This window comes from Balaenoptera acutorostrata, chromosome 6 (genome assembly GCF_949987535.1).
Source record: "Balaenoptera acutorostrata chromosome 6, mBalAcu1.1, whole genome shotgun sequence".
In the NCBI taxonomy this organism is placed as follows: domain Eukaryota; kingdom Metazoa; phylum Chordata; class Mammalia; order Artiodactyla; family Balaenopteridae; genus Balaenoptera; species Balaenoptera acutorostrata.
The window spans coordinates 28,793,541-28,814,286 of record NC_080069.1 but is presented as its reverse complement, the minus strand read 5'-3'; the positions used below and the strand labels follow the sequence as shown (position 1 = coordinate 28,814,286).

Genomic DNA, 20,746 nt, shown 5'->3' with positions numbered 1-20,746 from the left:
CATCCCAACCATTACCAACATAATCAAAAATTTTAAATGCATTTTAAAATACTGGTAAAAGAGGGCACTCTTACACCAGGAAAATTATCAACAAAAGACCTAGGATTGAAAAAAAATTAACTCAATTCAACATAAAGTACTACAAAAAGTAAATAGAAAATTCAAATTAAAATATTTCCTGTGACAGATATTCTTTCCAAAAATTAGTAAGGGAGCAGAAGAATACTGTAACAAACTTCTAAATTGAATTAAATATTCATAAACAAGCAATTAGTTTTAAAACAATAAGTTTTTTAACATTGAATGCATGCATTGAATCAGCAATTTTAAAAACTAATGACAAAAAAGGACAAAACACACAAAAAATTCAATGAAAGTCAATCAAGTTCAGAAAACGAATTGAAGAAAAAGACAAATTCCACCAGGGAAGGAAGAACAAATTAGAGGGTGCCCAAGAGAGTACAGATTGGAATAAAATTTTAATAAGGGACTTTGAGGAAAGGCAGGAAGACAACCAAGAGAGTACATCTGAGATTTTTTTAAAAGAGTAAAAATGTTTAAGGAGAAAGTGGATGGAATGCCAGGCAGGCAAGAAAAAAAAAATCTGATCTTTATATAATTAGAGTTACTAGAAATGAAAAAGAAACACAACAGAAATAAATATTGATATTTAAATCTGTAAGGCAAGAAAACTACCTGGAAATAAAAGATAACTTAAATTGACATGTTGAGAGGACCTACCTTGTACCCGGGAAAATGATTCAAAAACAAATCACTTTGAGAAACATGTTAGTAAAACGACTCTAAGGAAAAAAATCATCAGGTCCTCTAAACAAAATAATCAAATTACCTATAATGAGAAGAATATTAGTCTAGCACCAGCCTCTCAAGAGCAGCATACAATGCAAAGCAACAGTGGAACAGCATTTTCAAAATATTCCATAGAACAAAAGTTACCCAAGGTTTTTATATTCAGCCAAGCTGCCTTTAACGTATCAAGTCTATAAGTAAACAGTTTCGACTGTGCAAGAACCCAGGGACTATTGTGCAGGTGAGTCATTCATGAGGAATCTATAATAGGATGAGCTCATGTCAACAGCACACACTGAGGAAACCTTGGTAAATGATTGCTGGTGATTATTTAACATATTTAATTGTAAATCAAATACTAACACAAGAGTAGGGTAATGTGTCAGAGAGTAGTGTTTAATTGTTACATGTTCCGAGTATGTGGAAAGAATTCCATTAAAAATGGGAGGAGAAGAGAGGGAGAAGAGTGAAATTTGAAAAAGGTAACTGTTGTATATATGAGCGTCAGTGAGTACCATTTAAAACTGACAGACTAGATAGCAAAAGCTTTTTAAGAAAAAGGAAAATTAAGGGCACTGTAACAGGTATACATATAAAGAGTACTTAGAACAAAACAGAATCTAAAAACCTAATAAAATAATAAAAGAAAATTTTGTTATATTTATTGTAAATAAAACATATCAATTATAGCATAAAATAATATGTCAGAATTGAAACAAAATGTACTTGTAACAGTAAAAGTACATGGGCAATAAAAAAAAAAAAAAAAGAATGCACCAACTTGATCAACCAGGGTCAAGGCACAAATACCAAGGCCCACAGACCCTGAATGCCCCACTCAAAATTCTCATAGAGTCTCCCATACACGTACGCACTGATGCCTGAATATTCTTACTTCACTCACACACACACACACACACACACACACACACACACACACACACCAGTGATAAATGCTGATGAATGCTTAATAAAATGCTTTCCAAGGGCAGGTAGGAAAGCTTTGATTTACAGAGCTTCACAACTTACCTGGTGTAACTATTCTCAGCATGACTAATTTCAACCTGACGTCACAGAGTTGGGAAGAGATATGCACCATTGACTATACCAAGCTAGTACGAGCCAGTTCCAGTGCACCCCATCCCCTTTCATGTGAATATGTGCACACAGTCTGACTGCACCCTGAGTAACACCCTGAACTCTCACCCCAAATATACAAACAAAAACACACTACATATCTCCAGAACATATCTCAGAACATACAATCTTTTATATACACTAAACACACCCATACAACTGCTACCTGAAACCTGAATGTACATACAAAACACCTCTCACTACCTGATTTTTACACAAAACCACTCACCTTGAATGTGCTCAAATACCAACATATGCAACCAACACACTACCTGTATATTCAAAACAAATAACCTGTAGACACATAGGCTCTCAAAAAACACCAAGTATACAGTTGTTTCATGAACCACCAAAAAAATGCCCACACACAATCCCACAGTCCCAAAACACATATACTCCACAATTCCTGAACACACAACCTATACAGCCTCTCTGTTTCTAAATACATACACTGAACCTCTCCCATATCTCAGAATACACACCCCGTAAGCCCCATGAACCTAAAGACACACACACAGGCACAAAACAACCAAACTTACCAAATATATAGAGGACCATCCCACGAACATTGAAAATACACATATAAGCAACTCCACCAAGTTCTTCAACCAGTACATTCCAGAAGTGACACAAAGAGGATCCCTGAATACTTTAATACACACAAAGCCCTTATGCACACTCTCATAAACTAACCATGAACATACACCCCTCATGCTCAGATACATACAAGACACAAAAACACCAACAATCCCTCAACTGTAGCTACTATACACTCATGACCCCCACACACTCATGGACACACACACCAGCAAATATTCCCAATCTCTAAATATATATATCCCCCCAAACACTATACATCATCCTTACATTTCCAGAATCCAACATTACCACCACAATCCCCAAACATTTCCAAACACAAAAATCCCAGCATTCCGGGAAACCACTGTGACCATTTCTGACAGCCTCAAACCCTATGAATTCACCCATGCCCTGATGGATATACACACAAACCAGTACACACTCCTAAGACACATGGACACATCTCCAGCATATCATATATAAATACACATAAAACCCCTTCCAAGTCCCAAATTACACATCTTAAACCTCCATACCCCTAAATACTTACTTAGAACCATATCATATACTTCCAGTACAAATAAATTCTCCCATTCTCCTGTATACACATAACTCCATTACTATATCAACACAAAAATACTCACTTCCAGATACAAATAACCCCCAATGAAAAATGTAAACACATACTCTAGAAAATATTCATCTAATCTGCTACGCTCCTTGAATACACACACAAACTCAACATACATGTTTCTCACCACAAGCCCCAAATATACCCCCAATTACTCAGCATACTACACATATGGAAATATACCAACCTATAACCAAAAATAAACATAAGGCTTCACACTATCTGCATATACATAATCCCACACTCCCAAATACTCACACTGAAATAACACCACCTGCTTCCAGAACACAGATTCATATAAACCCCACACCAAACAACACATTCATATGCACATATACATTATACCACCAGTCCCATAAAATAGTCTTAAACCTGCCCTCACACACCCCAAAACACACAATTCCTGAAAACCACCAAAAGAAACGCACATAATACAGCATGCCCTAAATATACAAATGATCCCTCTACATTTCAAAAATAAGCAAAACACATGACCCTACACCGAAAATAATAAACACAAGTACTTTTTCCAACTTTTCCACTATGTACATGCAGCTAACCCTTCAAAACCCACCATCAGACACGCATTTCTAACATGCTGGGAGAAAACACACAAATAAACACACATTCCCAAAGTCTTACACTACAAATACATAACCCAAACAACTTGACTACATCTGAATTACATCTCAAACCCTCTACATAAACTCAAATACATCCACTCTCACAACAACACACTCATGTCTTCCACTTAACCCCAAATATCCACACAGACATCACCAACCCACAAATACAAATACACTACTCAGATTCTCACCAACTCCATAAATACACAAATAAACCTCACGCCAGGAATTCATGGAAACACATTCCCAATAGACTCCCAAATAATGATATACATAAAACCACCCACTGCCCATGAGGTCCTACAATCCCTGGAAGATCTACAAATACGCATATACAACATGACACTTCCAGATACACATAAACACCCACAACTCCCCAACTGCCAAAAACAAGGATGTAACTTCTTAATATCCTTAAATACAGACACTGAACTCCAACAAGCCACAAACGCACATATATGTAATTCACACTACAAACACACCCACACAGTACTTTCACAACCTCAGAATACAAACATAATCTACCTTAAGCCCCATACGCACCTGCAGTGGTGTGTCATCAAGCAAAGCCTTAATAACCTGAATCAGCACTCCCGAAAGAAATGTGGAGATATATACCATATAATTAATTTTAAAGATATAATGGATGTGTGCACATAATTTACAAATAACTTAAAATGTACACTATTCTTCACTGTAAATTCTATATACCGAATTGATTCTTACCTAATCCTTTTGTTGATTTTTGCTGAACTTTTGCATCACCAGCCAAACTATGCTTGCAATTCCGTCATGATCTGAGAGTATCAGACTACGAATAAATGCTTATTGTTAGATTCAGGAAACTTACTCCTCTCATTGACAGAAGAGTACAGTTTGAACATAAGTGTTGATTGATATTTTTATGTTAAAAAGTTACTAGTGAAGCTGTGAGGATGTTCGCTAAATCTTCACTCATATTCCAGTGACCTGAGCTACACCTTTGGAACCAGATGAGGGTTTTCAACTCGCAAGAACTCCCTCTAGCTTTTGTACTCTTCAGAACGCGCAGCCTAGAACGGCACCTGTTTAATAGCTCACACACACTATTTACCCCCCACTGTAGGCCCCGCAATCACTGAACCCTTCATGCAGCCGGCTCCCCAGTGGAGCCAATAACCCTGGGGTAAAACCCTCAAGGGAATCGAGCTCTATGGGGGCGTGAATCCACATTGTGGGGAGTCTCCTTACACGGACAAGGGCACAAATAACCCACAGGGTGAACAACAGCGCAGAGCGGTGAAACCTGAGGGGTGAAAAGTCCCCGTACCCCTTACCTCAGGGTTCCTGGAATTGACTCTCGAGGCCGCCATGACAGGCCCCGCCCCCGCCGGACGGCCGTTGGGGCCCCACCCTCCGCGCTCGCGCATGCGCTCCTGTCTTCCGGAGCCGACTGCCCCAACGACGCCGGGAGCCATTGGAGGACGGCGGTCCGCGTGCCCGAGAGCCCCGCCCCAGTGGGCGTGCGCAGGCGTGCAGGCGAGGGGCGCGCGGGGATCTGTTCCAGGAGGTCTCTGCAGGAGAGGAGAGAAATGCAGGGTCGGGCACGCTACGGAGCATCTCTGGCGACGCTCCTCGCCGGGAACCTTTGTGACGGTCTCTTCTTAAAACCAGCTCTTGTGAGATGTGCACTCCTGATTTTTATACTGCACACGTGAAACCCATGCACTTAGCTACAAAGAGTTGTGGAGAGCTCCGCTCTAAGCACAGTAGCCTCAAATTGGGGCAAGTGCTTTCATGCCCTTTGGACTGCACTTCCTTGGTTCTTCTTTATGCCTTTCAAAAAACAGTAGGTCCTTTTTCCTAGCAAGCCTGAAGTTTCCATTAAAGAACAATTCTAGCAAAGAATTCAGACCTGGGAAACACTCTTAAGATACTGTCTCCTGACTCCGTTCCTAGAGTTTTTCCAAACGCATTTACTCTACTAGAATATTTTTTCTCAGTGTATTTAATACATGGAGGTTTTTCAATAAATGTTGATTCACAGGTGTTTCCTTTGTATGGTTTTTTTTTTTTTAAATAACTTTGAGAGAGAGTGGACAATCTGGGCCAATTTCAACACAGCAGGTAGTATGGGAACAATTTTCCTTTCCCTCCCTCCTTTTTTGTAATATCTTGCAGACTTTCAGTTGGCATTAAAAACAACAACAACAACAAAAATAGTAGCGGGATCAACTTACTGACCTGACTTTGTAATACTTCCCAAAGAAACTTCAATCATCAGATCCTCTTTCTGGTCAATTGCAAGATTAGAGCATTTCTCACTCAACAGGATGCCTCTGAAGACCCCTCACGTCTAACAGCACTAAGCGCCTCCAAGTGCACAGACTTGAAAACTCCACAAGACACAAACATGGTATCTCTTCGTTTCTTTAACGTTTCGTGATTGAGTGGAAGATGAACTGTCTTCTGAGGCTTGTGATGCATGTCCAGAGTTGTTTTTTCTCAGTAGTCAATGCCTGCCCGCAGCCTCTGTGCAGGAATAGTCAGAGACCATGATCCAAAGGACTTTTAGATACTCCTTTCTGTGACTGGTCTTCCCAAATTACATTTGGGCTAACTTGATTATCTCTGTCTCTGGGGTGTAGGATTTTGAAGTATTACAAAAGTGATTGCAGAATTGGGACTGGCTAATTTTTGCACAGTGCAATTTTTGTATCAGTGGCCTTGAGAAGAGTCCTTCAAATACTGTATCAGAATTATGAGTGAGAATCTTGTAAATAATTGGTTGAATGACTGAACCAAGGGAGGAAGCAACAAGGAAGCCTCCCTTTCTCGAGTGCCTGGGTACAATATTTTGCCTCACCATCCCTCTAGTGTGAAGTTATTGGTTGACAATCATTTAAGTTTTCCTTCATTATAAAAGCTGCAGTACTGACTGATATTCCCAAATTGTTTATTTTTTTCAGTCCCCAACAGGAGTTTCTTTAGATATAAAGTTCACCATGATGTTGCTTGAAATATTCTCACCTTATCTTCTCATCTTCTTTTGAGTCAATTTTTCCTGACAAGGGGCAAGGAACTTCTTAAGCACCAACAGGCATCTTTTTCACACTGTGGAACAGTCCTTCTAAACCTCTGTTTCCTTCCAACACCCCACAATCAGTAGAAGTTGTACTGCTGCTACAGCAGTGAGTGAATCTCGTCTCCCAAGAGATTTGGTTGCCATCCTCTGAGGTTTTCAGCCTTCGTCTCCCTTGACAAGTTTCCTAACAGTCCTCTCCTCTCACAACACAAAACACAAATACTCTTTCATATCATTTTGATAGTGTTAAACTGACTGACATGGATTCTCAATATGAAAAAAATGATCAAACAAGCTTTTTAAAAGGAATGCTACCATGATTCCCATGCAGATGGGACCATATGCAATGATGAGGCCTAGATTCTAAAGAGCAAGGGTAAGAAATGCAGAAAGGAAATTAACAAACTTGTAAGCAGGGCTTGCAGGCTAGGATTTAGATGGAACTGGGTTTGTCTGAATGGGGATTGGTAACTGGTAGATAAACTCTTGGCATTGTGTCAAGGTGCACATCCATTTCATGGGTAGTGGATTTTTAACACCTAGAAAAACCAGGGCTCTAGGATGTTTAGTCCCTTTACCATAAGGAAAGAGAAAAAGATTTTCTGCCTTCTTGTTCCTTACTTCTGTCCTTACCCCAACTAAGCCAAGATGTTCAGTGCTATATGATGGCTCTTCCAAATCCATTTCATCCAAAGAGCCTGCAGATTTTATGTATGCTTACAATTGTGTTTTCTGCTGGAGGCAATATGCACACTTGAGTCTCTTTACTCCAAGTTCTTTTTCTCATAAAGATGAGTAACTAATAATAGCTTGGTATGTTTATACTTTCTTGGTAGTGTTGCCAGATAAAATACAGATTTCGAGTTAAATGTAAATTTCAGATAAAGAGGGAAAGAATTTGCAGTAAAAGTATGTCCAAAATTTGCATGGGACACCGTTATACTAAAAACGAATTCATTGTTTATGTGAAATTCAAAAATCAAATTCAGTTAGGCATTTGTTATTTTTCTTTGCTAGATCGAGCCACCCTATTCTTTCAGGTACTTTGAAATGTAAGAGACTGTAGAAATTCTTGTTCTAGGAATCTAGTGCAGAAACAGAGGAGCCACGATACCCATACAATCATTGGAAATATCCTCAGATATAATAGAACATATATAAATTTTCAACTAGAAAAAAAAATGAAGGCATTTTTAAAAATGAAAACAGACTGCCTTCGTTTTTAGTTGCATGGCGTATCCCTGGAAAGATTTTAATGAAACAGGTAACACTGGTTTCCTCCGGGAAAGAGGTGGGAGGAGGACTCGCCACTGCATATTCCATTTTGCACAATTTAATTTTGAACCATGAGAAGGTGTTGCTCGCTTAAAATATTATACTAAAATCATTTAAAAGGTAAAAAACTAAATCTTTTACAACCATGGAATACTATGAGAAAGACATTTAGTGAATTCTGGTCTTGGACATGGGGGCTGCATGACGGTTTTTTGATGGACGGGGGCTTTCCAGCACAAAGGATCATTAGTAAGGCTGGTCCTGCTGGATGTTGGTTGGAGCACAAGGACCACTCCCTTAGGAGTGATGTACATACAGCAGTCAAAGACACTGGATCTGCTGAGACAATCCTAATTTCAAATACTCAGTTCCATGTGGCCATAAATACCCAAGTGTTTATCAGACTAACAGTTCTGAATTTTGTTCAGAAAGTCTAGTCTCTGTTGAAGTAAGTCAAGAGCCAGGTAGGAAGCAGAGTGTGTTGAGGGACACAAAACTAGGTTGATGGAAAAAGAAGTGAAAGGAAGGGACCGTCAAGTCCAACCTCGGTGCCATGAATCAAAAAAACAGTCTATAAACTGCGTAAAGAGGCACACGCCAATTGTATTGCCACTGTGTGAGGTGGAAGGAACTTCCGGTTCTTGCCTACCTGCCAGAGCCCTCGTGGAATGTCTCCCCACCCCCACCCTACCCAGACCCACGTGCCCTCTGCCCCTCCCCCACTGCAGAATGTTTCAGCCACATTCTGCTATTATGATTCAAACCTGCCCCTCCTTCACTTGGATCCTGAGCGTCTGCGAAGTGAAGCAGGTCACTCTCTGGATCCTGGTCTTGACTTTTCTCATTGAGGCTACCAGGCAGCAGTAGTCCGTGCCCAAGCCTGCAGGATGGATTCAAAGGAGGTAAGCCTATAGGCTGGGGGTGTGTTCTCACAGACCCTGCCATCCCTCACATCCTTTGGGTTCACACGTGACACTTCACGGTGGGCACACAGTTGGACTGAAGTAGAGGGAGAAGAGAGCACTGGACACACGAGGACATTTCACCTGGGGAGACTGGGGAGCCTGAAGAAACCTGAGACTGCACTGGGGAGGAGGGGTGATTGGAGGCGGATCAAGAGGAATTGCCCTGGCTATGGAGAAAGGATGGCAGCAGGCAGGTTGATTCTTTCTAGAAGGGAGACAAGCCACTTTGAAACGTGTGTGTAAGGATGTGTGTGATGTCCTGGTGGTGACACAGGGAGGGTCATGAGGAAAGCCTAGACCTGTCTTGTGTTCCTGAGGCACCTGAAGCTTGCCTCACCATATCTTTCTAAGGGATTTGAACAGGAGCATACTGTATCTAAGGGGACCGTGGGGAGAGATGGTCTTGGTGAGAAAACTGTTCAGTGGGGCTGTGTGTGGCCACACCTGCAGTGAAGTGTCCTCTCCGAGAGCTAGGCAGGAGGTTACTCTAACTGCCGCAGCCCACACCTCGTCCACTCCTCCCAGCCCAGAGCTCACTTCTCAGTTCAGGCAACTGTTGCTTTGGATTCAACAGGGGATGGGCAACCGTGTAACTTCAGCCAAGAGAGGGCTCAGGTTCCTGAGTTGCTCTGAATTGTTCTTCCTTTTCTGGAATCGCAGTACTTCAGACCTATTTCATCTTGTCCAGTATCTCATGGTGGACCCTCAGGCTGCCTGGAGAGGAAGAGTTTGTTCATATTTCCTGTCAGTCCTTCATGGACAGGGGACAGATGTGGAGTGGGGTTGTTTCGGGTGGAATGTCTGTGAAGGCTGCTTCCTCTTTTAAAGGGGGAAGGAGCGTAGCCCAGGGGCAGGAAGACGATCTTCTGTGTTATTATTAAACGTCCTATGACACCTGTTCTGATTAATTAGGTGCACCGTGGTGTGTACCTTGTTCTCCTGAACAGGGATATGATCCAGACAACTTGATCGCCATGGCAACTGGCTTATGCCTGCTTCTCAGATTGTCTTTCTGTTATTGGGAGCTGGAGGGGGAAGGACCACAGGCGGTCTGTACTCCCACGACCAATGTAACATGACAATTCCCTGGCCCTTGTTTAATCCTCTGCAGCCATCACTGGCTGTGAAATGACAGAATCTAAGGGACACGCGCCTACTTCTCACACACCACTCTCCCCACCCCCGCCTCCTAGGAACAGAACTCCTGAGTGATGACAGTGACTCTGGGCACTGGGGAGGGGGTGGCAGGACCTGGCCCATGTTACGTGTCTGCTGTGGGTTGTTCTGAGATGCAGGTGCATTCTGGGCCAGTGTTATGGGATTGTATCAGGATTCCATTAGAGAGATATTTTCCAGCATTTTGTTTTGTTTTGTGAGGCTAGGAAAGAAAGAGGGGATTTATACTGAGCATCAGGAAAAGGAGGACTGAGGAGGAGGTGGAACCCTAATATTTTACACAATACCTGTCCACAAAGGGCCTTTGGGTGCCTAGAACTTACCTTGGAGAAAGTCCCTACCTGCTAGTACGCCGGCTGAGGGGCATTTCTCACAGAGCGGATGTCCACACAGTTCCAGGTCTTGGGAGACAGCCTGTGAGGCTTAGGTGCCAGGGGGTGCCTTAGGGAGGCTCTCCAAGTCAGTGCTTGCTGAGGCGATTTCTTCTCGGCAGACAGGGGTCAGGGACCTTGGTGGATGGGCGCAGGGTCACCAGTGGAATAATTCTCAACTGGAGGTCAGGGCATGAAAATCACTTGAAGACATTTGCACGCTGCACAGTTTCCCTTGTCCAAGTGTCCCTCACCTGTGGAGATTTACACTCTGATGCCACAGAAAGCCTCAGTCCCACTTGCCCATTCTCCTCCTCCATTCACTCCTTTCCTTTGCCTCAACAGCATCTCCAGTGCTGGGAATGGATGTGACCATGAACCCCGGTGCCTCCTTGTCTACTTTCACGGCAGTGCCCTTCCCTCCACCCATTCCTGGGGCCCAGGACCGGCCACCCTGGCAGCAGCACCTGCCACGTCCCAACACCCCAGCATTCCCTCCTGGCAGCAGCCTGCTGCTGCCAGCTTTCCCCAGGACGCCTTTGGTGGCTAATGGTGGCCGTGGCCCCAGTGCCCCTGGGGCTTGCAACCTCACTGTCCAAGTCAGGTCACAAGGGAGGACAGTGGAGGCCCCCCAGACTCAGACCTTTGTCGTTACTCAGGCCCCCCTCAACTGGAGCGCTCCAGGGGTCCTTAGCAGGAGTGCTGCATGTCTTGCACCCGTATTCTTAGCAACTCCTGTGATGGGGACCGTTGTGACTGCTCCAGCTGTTGGAGTTAGTCAGGCTGGCAAGGGAGGCTGGACCCCAGGCTTTCCTCCTCAAGCTCCAGCACCAGCTGCCCAGCTGGCCCCTATCATTCGCCCAGTGAACTCTGGGCCATGGCCACATGGCGCTTCCAGGGAGGGCCGCCTGGCCACCAACCAGTCCAACGCCTCGCAGGATGGCTCCTCTAACCCCCAGAGAGAGTACAGTAACTGCCGACGTTGGCAGCGCTTCAAGCCCCTGGCCCGGAGACACTTTCACCGGAGTCCTGATGCAGAAGCTTTTTCCTGCTTTCTCATGTGAGTGAACGCTCAGGGGGTCCTGAGCTTATGGGAGCTTTTAGATAAAGAGGAACTGGGGATGGACTCGCACGTTAGGTTTCTAGGGATACTGGAAGGAAGGTGTGAGGGCGATGTCCATGCTATGAGAAGGCACATTGTCGGTCACATGGGTGGGCCTGCCAGTCCGTGACATCAGAACTGAAATGTGCCCTATCTCAGCTGGCTCCACCACCCTGTGAGTCTGGCCAGCTTGCTCTTCCATGATTCTCATGGTAATATGGACTGCAGACTTGCAGTCAGAGAGGGTCGTGGTGTAAGGTGAGGAGCCAAGGAGTGGATGCCGCCCTCTCCTGTGGTGCCGTGTCCTTCATACAGGACGTGAGCGCACATGGCCAGGGGAGGTCACTTCAGAGGAGGGGGAGGAGCGCGGGGCCCAGGAGAGCGCCTTATGCATGCCTCCACTTCGTTGTGGAGAATTCCACTAGGAACAGGGTGATGGTAGAGCTCTCCTAAGGGCGTGGGCTCTCTCCCACTAGAGTTGTGAGCCTGGCAGGCATTTCCATCCTAAACCTCCGGTCCCTCGTAAAAAGGGGACACGTACACTTCACTCAGAGGACTGTGCAGAAGACGCCTTGGGCTAATCTATGAAGTGTGAGCAGATTGCTTGGCACAGGCCATGCCTCATTGATGATGGTGATTTTTATTATGAAAATGCAGCCTTGAGGAGGAAAAGAGCTCCCCAAGGCACAATGTCCCAGCTCTAGCCTGGGAGTGGATGGTCATCCTTGAGTGAGTGTGAGGCGGTGACAGCAGTGGCCGGGAAGGCTTGTCTTTGCCCTCCCAGACACCCGCCCCTCACCCTCCTGTTGCTCAGTCATTCTGGGTTGAGTGATGTGTGGTCCACATGGGCGGGTGGGGTCAGGCAGGTGGGGGCTGGGCTGGGCCCGGAGACTGACCCCGAGGCCTTACAGCACAGTGCTTCGATCCGTGACCCGCCTGAATACCACCATGCCTCTGGAGGAGGGACTGCGGAGGGCCGTGCAGGAATGGCGGCGCCTGAGCAACCTTGACCGGATGATCTACTACGAGAGGGCGGAAAAGTGAGTCAGCGTCCTGGGCCCAGGGGCTGCGTGGAGGGTGAGGCGAGTGGGTGAGGGCAGGTTCTGGCCGTGGGGGTGCTCATCAGAGAGGACAGAGGAGAAGGGCTGTCACCCAGCACAGGGTCCCCGCAGCCCAGGGGCCCTACTGTCCTCCAGAAACCCCTCCCTCACCTTCAGAGTTTGAGACTTCTGTCCTTCCTTCACCAGGAGCTCTGCCTTCCCCTGATTTTGACCTACCCTTGCCTTGACATGAAGGTCTCAGGACGGGGCAGGGTGAAGCTGTGAGTCCAGTAGGGGTCCAACTCCGGCCATATGGGCTGGGCCGGGGAAGGAGCTCCACCCGCCAGCCTGCTGCTTCCTTAGTGGTGGGTGCCTGGCGGCCACTAACATAGATTTGGGACCACCTCTCCTCATGAAAAGTGCCCTGAGTGGGTACCCTGGCATCCCTGAAGAGGCTGGGGAAGCCAGCTCTCGTCGGCCCAAGGGTCTCCGGCCCTTCCAGTGTTTGCTCCATGGTAATCCCCTTGGTTTAAGAAACAAAAGCAAACAAACGAGCGCCTCTCACAGGAAGGGAAGGCCTCTCCTCTAAGCTCAGCATCCACATCGTCCAGCCTCTCCTGGGCCCTGTCTCCAGGTCTATGTTCCAGGACTCTCAGTCCTAGCCCAGGGTCCTGGATTCGGGCAAGGACCCCTGTGGGGAACACATGCCTGTTCCAGCCTCTGGCTGTCAGCCCTTCTTGTGGTTCTGGATGGGGACGGGGGCATGAGGAGGGTGCCCCCTGGGTCAGCCATGTGTCCCGTTGACCTGGTTCAATTCAGCGACCTGGGTCTATGCTGTTGAATGCCCTCCAGTGCTGGTGAGGCAGGAAGGGTCCCAGATCTTGTTATCACTTCCAGGAGCAGCTCTCTGCTGTGGACAGCACCTCACAGGGCCTTGACGGCCCCAAGGCTCATCCTCTCCCACTGCCTCAGTCTTGGCTGCCTTTGTTGGGCTCCAGAACCCAGGCCTTTTTCTCAGGGTGGCCTGTGCCTCCGTCACCCCCCAGGTTCATGGAATTTGCGGCCGAGGAGGAGATACACATTCAGAATTTGCAGTGCATGCAGTGCGCGCAGGACCTGCCTCCTCCAGCCCCACCGAAGCTGGATCCTCGGGGGCCCCCAGCCCCGAAAGTGCACCTTCAGCCAGGCACCCAGGTTCCCACTGGAGCTGAAGGCACAGGTAACAGGGGCCTAGGGTTGGCCACCGTCCCCATGTGGATCCTTTTCTTTCAAGACAGGGGCATTGGTCTTTCAACCAAAACAGCCACCGAGGCGGGGGGTGGGGGGGTGGGGTCTCAGCTGCCCTTTGTCACTACGGGGTATTGACTTGGTCAGTTTTGTAACTCCTCTCACACCTCCCTGTCAAATGACCCCACACTAAGTCTGCCTAAGAAGTGGGCTTGAAGGGGAGACCCCTAGAAAATTGGAGGTTCCCCACTTCCTTACTTGTGACTCTCTTAGATGACCCCCTAACCTCCCCTCTCCAACTGTGCATGAGGCTTCAGATGGTCCTGACCCTTCCCACACCCACATCAACGTCCCCCAAACAATGCCCTCACCAACGTGCGCTCGGTGGTCAGGAGGTGGACCGGGAGTCCCTCACCTTCCTTCCCTTCCTCCTGCTCTGCCTCAGCCTGTGCTCCCAGGATGTCCGGCCCCAGGGCCCAGCCCTCGCACCCGAAGCCACACAGATCCCAGCGGAACCCGGAGCCCAAGGCGCCCAAGGTGATTCCCCCTGAGACTGTGAGGGAGTATGTGGACAGGATGGAGGCGCTGGTGGGGCACGTCCACTCAGCCACAGGCAAGTCACCTGCAGAATGTGGAAAGGACGGAAATGAGCCGAAGCAGGAAGAGGACGACAGCTACATGGACCCGTGTCTCTTGAGCTACATGGACAAGCAGCGTTCCCGGGAAGACTCTGTCACCAAGGTAGGCTGGGCCTGGAGCCTGGGGTCTACAAGATGCCAGGGCATGGAACTCTCAGCACCCAAGATCTGGGTTCTGCTCAAGCCGATGGGACTTCAGCTCAGCTCCTTGTTCCTGAGCCCGGTGTTAGGGGAGGTTTACGCAGATGTATGTGTGTATATGTTTGTGTCTGTGTGTATGCCTTTGTGTGTCTGTGTATGTGCATCTGTATATGTGCTCTTTTGTGTGTGACTGTGTATGTGCATGTGTGTGTGTGTGTGTGTGTGTGTGTGTGTGTGTGCTGACCATCCCCGCCTTGTGGAGGAGAGTGGGGGTGGGTCTCTGCTTTTCACTTTCCCTCGTGGTCTTCTTCTGTCACAGGCCACTCCTGGCCAAGGATGCTCACAGCCTCTTCTTTCTGTCAAAGGTGGAGGCAGTCATTCACCCTCGATTCCTGGCAGAATTGTTTTCCCCAGACCCACAGCTGGATCTCTTGGCCCTTGCTGAAGAGCTGGAGCAGGAGGAAGGACTCACCCCTGAAGAAGTGAGCCAGGGGAGGGAGAGGGACAATCAGGGAGCCAGGGGACTCCAGGGGAGGGGGGACCCCAGGTGACCCAGGGGACAGGGGAAACCAGGTGGCCCAGGGGAGCCAGAGGAGGGAGGGATCGCAGGTAGAACAGGGGAGACAAGGGACACCCAGGAAGACCAGGGCACGGAGGGACCCCAGTGAGCAGGGGAGAGGTAGGGCCCCAGAACAGGAGGCCCACATGGCTCTGTCCATCCCTTCCCTGCCTCGGAGACCTGGCATGTGGTAGGGCCCTTTCTGGGGTGGGTGCAGTGCAGGGTGATAGGAAGGAGAGGATGGGGAGCCGGGAGCGGAGGGAAGGACACACAGCTGGGAATAAGGTGCAGGAGGATGGCAGGAATGCCACCGTGTCTGGATTTGGAGTCTAGTCCTGGGGTCACCGTCCCCTCCTCCCCGCCAGGGCCATTGTCCCACTGCCCAGTGCTCCTCCTCTCACACGTGCGCGTGGAGCTGTCACTGTCCTCCTCCCTCCTACCAGCTGGTGCAGAAACGACTCCTGGCCTTGAAAGAGGACGAGGGTGGGCCGGCAGCCCCGAGCCACAGTGCACCCGGAATGGGCTCAAGTCCTTCTGAGTCCCACGCTGGCCAAGGTGCCCAGAGGCACGACCAAGACCGCCATCTAGGGGTCAGTGATGAAGCCTGCCCACCAGAGATTGATTTTGAGGCTCTTCATAGGCCCATCCGAACAGACACTGGCCCGTTCGTGCTCAGAGACTTTGTTCCCTCTCGAGGACGTCAGGCTGGCAAGGGAGGCTGGACCCCAGGCTTTCCTCCTCAAGCTCCACCACCAGCTGCCCAGCTGGCCCCTATCATTCGCCCCGTGAACTCTGGGCCATGGCCACATGGCACTTCCAGGGAGGGCCGCCTGGCCACCAACCAGCCCAACGCCTCGCAGGATGGCTCCTCTAACCCCCAGAGAGAGTACAGTAACTTCCGACGTTGGCAGCGCTTCAAGCCCCTGGCCCGGAGACACTTTCGCCTGAGTCCTGATGCAGAAGCTTTTTCCTGCTTTCTCATGTGAGTGAACGCTCAGGGGGTCCTGAGCTTATGGGAGCTTTTAGATAAAGAGGAACTGGGGATGGACTCGCACGTTAGGTTTCTAGGGCTACTGGAAGGAAGGTGTGAGGGCGATGTCCATGCTATGAGAGAGCACATTGTCGGTCACATGGGTGGGCCTGCCAGTCCGTGACATCAGGACTGAAATGTGCCCTATCTCAACGGGCCCCACCACCCTGTGAGTCTGGCCAGCTTGCTCTTCCATGATTCTCATGGTAATATGGACTGAAGCCTTGCAGTCAGAGAGGGTCGTGGTGTAAGGTGAGGAGCCAAGGAGTGGATGCCGCCCTCTCCTGTGGTGCCGTGTCCTTCATACAGGACGTGAGCGCACATGGCCAGGGGAGGGCACTTCAGAGGAGGGGGAGGAGCGCGGGGCCCAGGAGAGCGCTTTATGCATGCCTCCACTTCGTTGTGGAGAATTCCACTAGGAACAGGGTGATGGTAGAGCTCTCCTAAGGGCGTGGGCTCTCTCCCACTAGAGTTGTGAGCCTGGCAGGCATTTCCATCCTAAACCTCCGGTCCCTCGTAAAAAGGGGACAATTACACTTCACTCAGAGGACTGTGCAGAAGACTCCTTGGGCTAATCTATGAAGTGTTAGCAGATTGCTTGGCACAGGCCATGCCTCATTGATGATGGTGATTTTTATTATGAAAATGCAGCCTTGAGGAGGAAAAGAGCTCCCCAAGGCACAATGTCCCAGCTCTAGCCTGGGAGTGGATGGTCATCCTTGAGTGAGTGTGAGGCGGTGACAGCAGTGGCCGGGAAGGCTTGTCTTTGCCCTCCCAGACACCCGCCCCTCACCCTCCTGTTGCTCAGTCATGCTGTGTTGAGTGATGTGTGGTCCACATGGGCAGGTGGGGTCAGGCAGGTGGGGGCTGGGCTGGGCCCGGAGACTGACCCCGAGGCCTTACAGCCCAGTGCTTCGATCCTTGGCCCGCCGGAAGCCCAGCATGACGCAGGAGGAGGGACTGCGGAGGGCCGTGCAGGAATGGCGGCGCTTGAGCAAACTTGACCGGATGATCTACTACGAGAGGGCGGAAAAGTGAGTCAGCGTCCTGGGCCCAGGGGCTGCGTGGAGGGTGAGGCGAGTGGGTGAGGGCAGGGTCTGGCCGTGGGGGTGCTCATCAGAGAGGACAGAGGAGAAGGGCTGTCACCCAGCACAGGGTCCCCGCAGCCCAGGGGCCCTACTGTCCCCCAGAAACCCCTCCCTCACCTTGAGAGTTTGAGACTTCTGTCCTTCCTCCACCAGGAGCTCTGCCTTCCCCTGATTTTGACCTACCCTTGCCTTGACATGAAAGTCTCAGGACGGGGCAGGGTGAAGCTGTGAGTCCAGTAGGGGTCCAACTCCGGCCACATGGGCTGGGCCGGGGAAAGAGCTCCACCCGTCAGCCTGCTGCTTCCTTAGTGTTGGGTGGCTGGCGGCCACTAACATAGATTTGGGACCACCTCTCCTCATGAAAAGTGCCCTGAGTGGGTACCCTGGCATCCCTGAAGAGGCTGGGGAAGCCAGCTGTCGTCGGCCCAAGGGTCTCCGGGCCTTCCAGTGTTTGCTCCATGGTAATCCCCTTGGTTTAAGAAACAAAAGCAAACAAACGAGCGCCTCTCACAGGAAGGGAAGGCCTCTCCTCTAAGCTCAGCATCCACATCGTCCAGCCTCTCCTGGGCCCTGTCTCCAGGTCTATGTTCCAGGACTCTCAGTCCTAGCCCAGGGTCCTGGATTCGGGCAAGGACCCCTGTGGGGAACACATGCCTGTTCCAGCCTCTGGCTGTCAGCCCTTCATGTGGTTCTGGATGGGGACGGGGGCATGAGGAGGGTGCCCCCTGGGTCAGCCATGTGTCCCGTTGACCTGGTTCAATTCAGCGACCTGGGTCTGTGCTGTTGAATGCCCTCCAGTGCTGGTGAGGCAGGAAGGGTCCCAGATCTTGTTGTCACTTCCAGGAGCAGCTCTCTGCTGCGGACAGCACCTCACAGGGCCTTGACGGCCCCAAGGCACACCCTCTCCCACTGCCTCAGTCTTGGCTGCCTTTGTTGGGCTCCAGAACCCAGGCCTTTTTCTCAGGGTGGCCTGTGCCTCCGTCACCCCCCAGGTTCATGGAATTTGCAGCCGAGGAGGAGATACACATTCAGAATTTGCAGTGCATGCAGTGCGCGCAGGACCTGCCTCCTCCAGCCCCACCGAAGCTGGATCCTCCGGGGCCCCCAGCCCCGAAAGTGCACCTTCAGCCAGGCACCCAGGTTCCCACTGGAGCTGAAGGCACAGGTAACAGGGGCCTAGGGTTGGCCACCGTCCCCATGTGGATCCTTTTCTTTCAAGACAGGGGCATTGGTCTTTCAACCAAAACAGCCACCGAGGCGGGGGGTGGGGGGGTGGGGTCTCAGCTGCCCTTTGTCACTACGGGGTATTGACTTGGTCAGTTTTGTAACTCCTCTCACACCTCCCTGTCAAGGGACCCCACACTAAGTCTGCCTAAGAAGTGGGCTTGATGGGGAGACCCCTAGAAAATTGGAGGTTCCCCACTTCCTTACTTGTGACTCTCTTAGATGACCCCCTAACCTCCCCTCTCCAACTGTGCATGAGGCTTCAGATGGTCCTGACCCCTCCCACACCCACATCAACGTCCCCCAAACAATGCCCTCACCAACGTGCGCTCGGTGGTCAGGAGGTGGACCGGGAGTCCCTCACCTTCCTTCCCTTCCTCCTGCTCTGCCTCAGCCTGTGCTCCCAGGATGTCCGGCCCCAGGGCCCAGCCCTCGCACCCGAAGCCACACAGATCCCAGCGGACCCCGGAGCCCAAGGCGCCCAAGGTGATTCCCCCTGAGACTGTGAGGGAGTATGTGGACAGGATGGAGGCGCTGGTGGGGCCCGTCCACTCAGGCAGAGGCAAGTCACATGCAGAATGTGGAAAGGACGGAAATGAGCCGAAGCAGGAAGAGGACGACAGCTACATGGACCCGTGTCTCTTGAGCTACATGGACAAGCAGCGTTCCCGGGAAGACTCTGTCACCAAGGTAGGCTGGGCCTGGAGCCTGGGGTCTACAAGATGCCAGGGCATGGAACTCTCAGCACCCAAGATCTGGGTTCTGCTCAAGCCGATGGGACTTCAGCTCAGCTCCTTGTTCCTGAGCCCGGTGTTAGGGGAGGTTTACGCAGATGTATGTGTGTATATGTTTGTGTCTGTGTGTATGCCTTTGTGTGTCTGTGTATGTGCATCTGTATATGTGCTCTTTTGTGTGTGACTGTATATGTGCATGTGCGTGTGTGTGTGTGTGTGTGTGTGTGTGTGTGTGCTGACCATCCCCGCCTTGTGGAGGAGAGTGGGGGTGGGTCTCTGCTTTTCACTTTCCCTCCTGGTCTTCTTGTGTCACAGGCCACTCCTGGCCAAGGATGCTCACAGCCTCTTCTTTCTGTCAAAGGTGGAGGCAGTCATTCACCCTCGATTCCTGGCAGAATTGCTTTCCCCAGACCCACAGCTGGATCTCTTGGCCCTTGCTAAGGAGCTGAAGCAGGAGGAAGGACTCACCCCTGAAGAAGTGAGCCAGGGGAGGGAGAGGGACAATCAGGGAGCCAGGGGACTCCAGGGGAGGGGGGACCCCAGGGGATCCAGGGGACAGGGGAAACCAGGTGGCCCAGGGGAGCCAGAGGAGGGAGGGATCGCAGGTAGAACAGGGGCGACAAGGGACACCCAGGAAGACCAGGGCACGGAGGGACCCCAGTGAGCAGGGGAGAGGTAGGGCCCCAGAACAGGAGGCCCACATGGCTCTGTCCGTCCCTTCTCTGCCTCGGAGGCCTGGCATGGGGAAGGGCCCTCTCTGGGGTGGGTGCAGCGCAGGGTGATAGGAAGGAGAGGATGGGGAGCCGGGAGCGGAGGGAAGGACACACAGCTGGGAATAAGGTGCAGGAGGATGGCAGGAATGCCACCGTGTCTGGATTTGGAGTCTAGTCCTGGGGTCACCCGTCCCCTCCTCCCCGCCAGGGCCATTGTCCCACTGCCCAGTGCTCCTCCTCTCACACGTGCGCGTGGAGCTGTCACTGTCCTCCTCCCTCCTACCAGCTGGTGCAGAAACGACTCCTGGCCTTGAAAGAGGACGAGGGTGGGCCGGCAGCCCCGAGCCACAGTGCACCCGGAATGGGCTCAAGTCCTTCTGAGTCCCACGCTGGCCAAGGTGCCCAGAGGCACGACCAAGACCGCCATCGAGGGGTCAGTGATGAAGCCTGCCCACCGGAGATTGATTTTGAGGCTCTTCATAGGCCCATCCGAACAGACACTGGCCCGTTCGGGCCCAAAGTCTTTGTTCCCTCTCGAGGACGTCAGGAGGTCTCTCCATTCCGGGCCGGACGGCCCTCCCCTCCCCAGGGTCAAAGGCACACTGGCCCTCTACTG

General features: G+C 50.3%; 1 protein-coding gene across 1 annotated transcript in view; it reads left to right on the top strand.

Annotated features, from left to right (window-relative positions):
* Nucleotides 1-20,443, top strand: part of LOC130708406 (NUT family member 2G-like) — a gene marked incomplete at its 3' end in the record, with an annotated part of 80,761 nt that extends 60,318 nt beyond the window's left edge. The window contains exons 3-10 of the mRNA XM_057548381.1: nucleotides 5,105-5,441; nucleotides 7,865-7,887; nucleotides 10,918-11,694; nucleotides 17,277-17,405; nucleotides 18,452-18,572; nucleotides 19,170-19,373; nucleotides 19,779-19,895; nucleotides 20,417-20,443. Of these exons, the coding sequence (XP_057404364.1) occupies nucleotides 5,105-5,441; nucleotides 7,865-7,887; nucleotides 10,918-11,694; nucleotides 17,277-17,405; nucleotides 18,452-18,572; nucleotides 19,170-19,373; nucleotides 19,779-19,895; nucleotides 20,417-20,443 (1,735 nt within the window). The remainder of the gene's footprint in view (nucleotides 1-5,104; nucleotides 5,442-7,864; nucleotides 7,888-10,917; nucleotides 11,695-17,276; nucleotides 17,406-18,451; nucleotides 18,573-19,169; nucleotides 19,374-19,778; nucleotides 19,896-20,416) is intronic.
* Nucleotides 20,444-20,746: the final 303 nt, after the last annotated feature.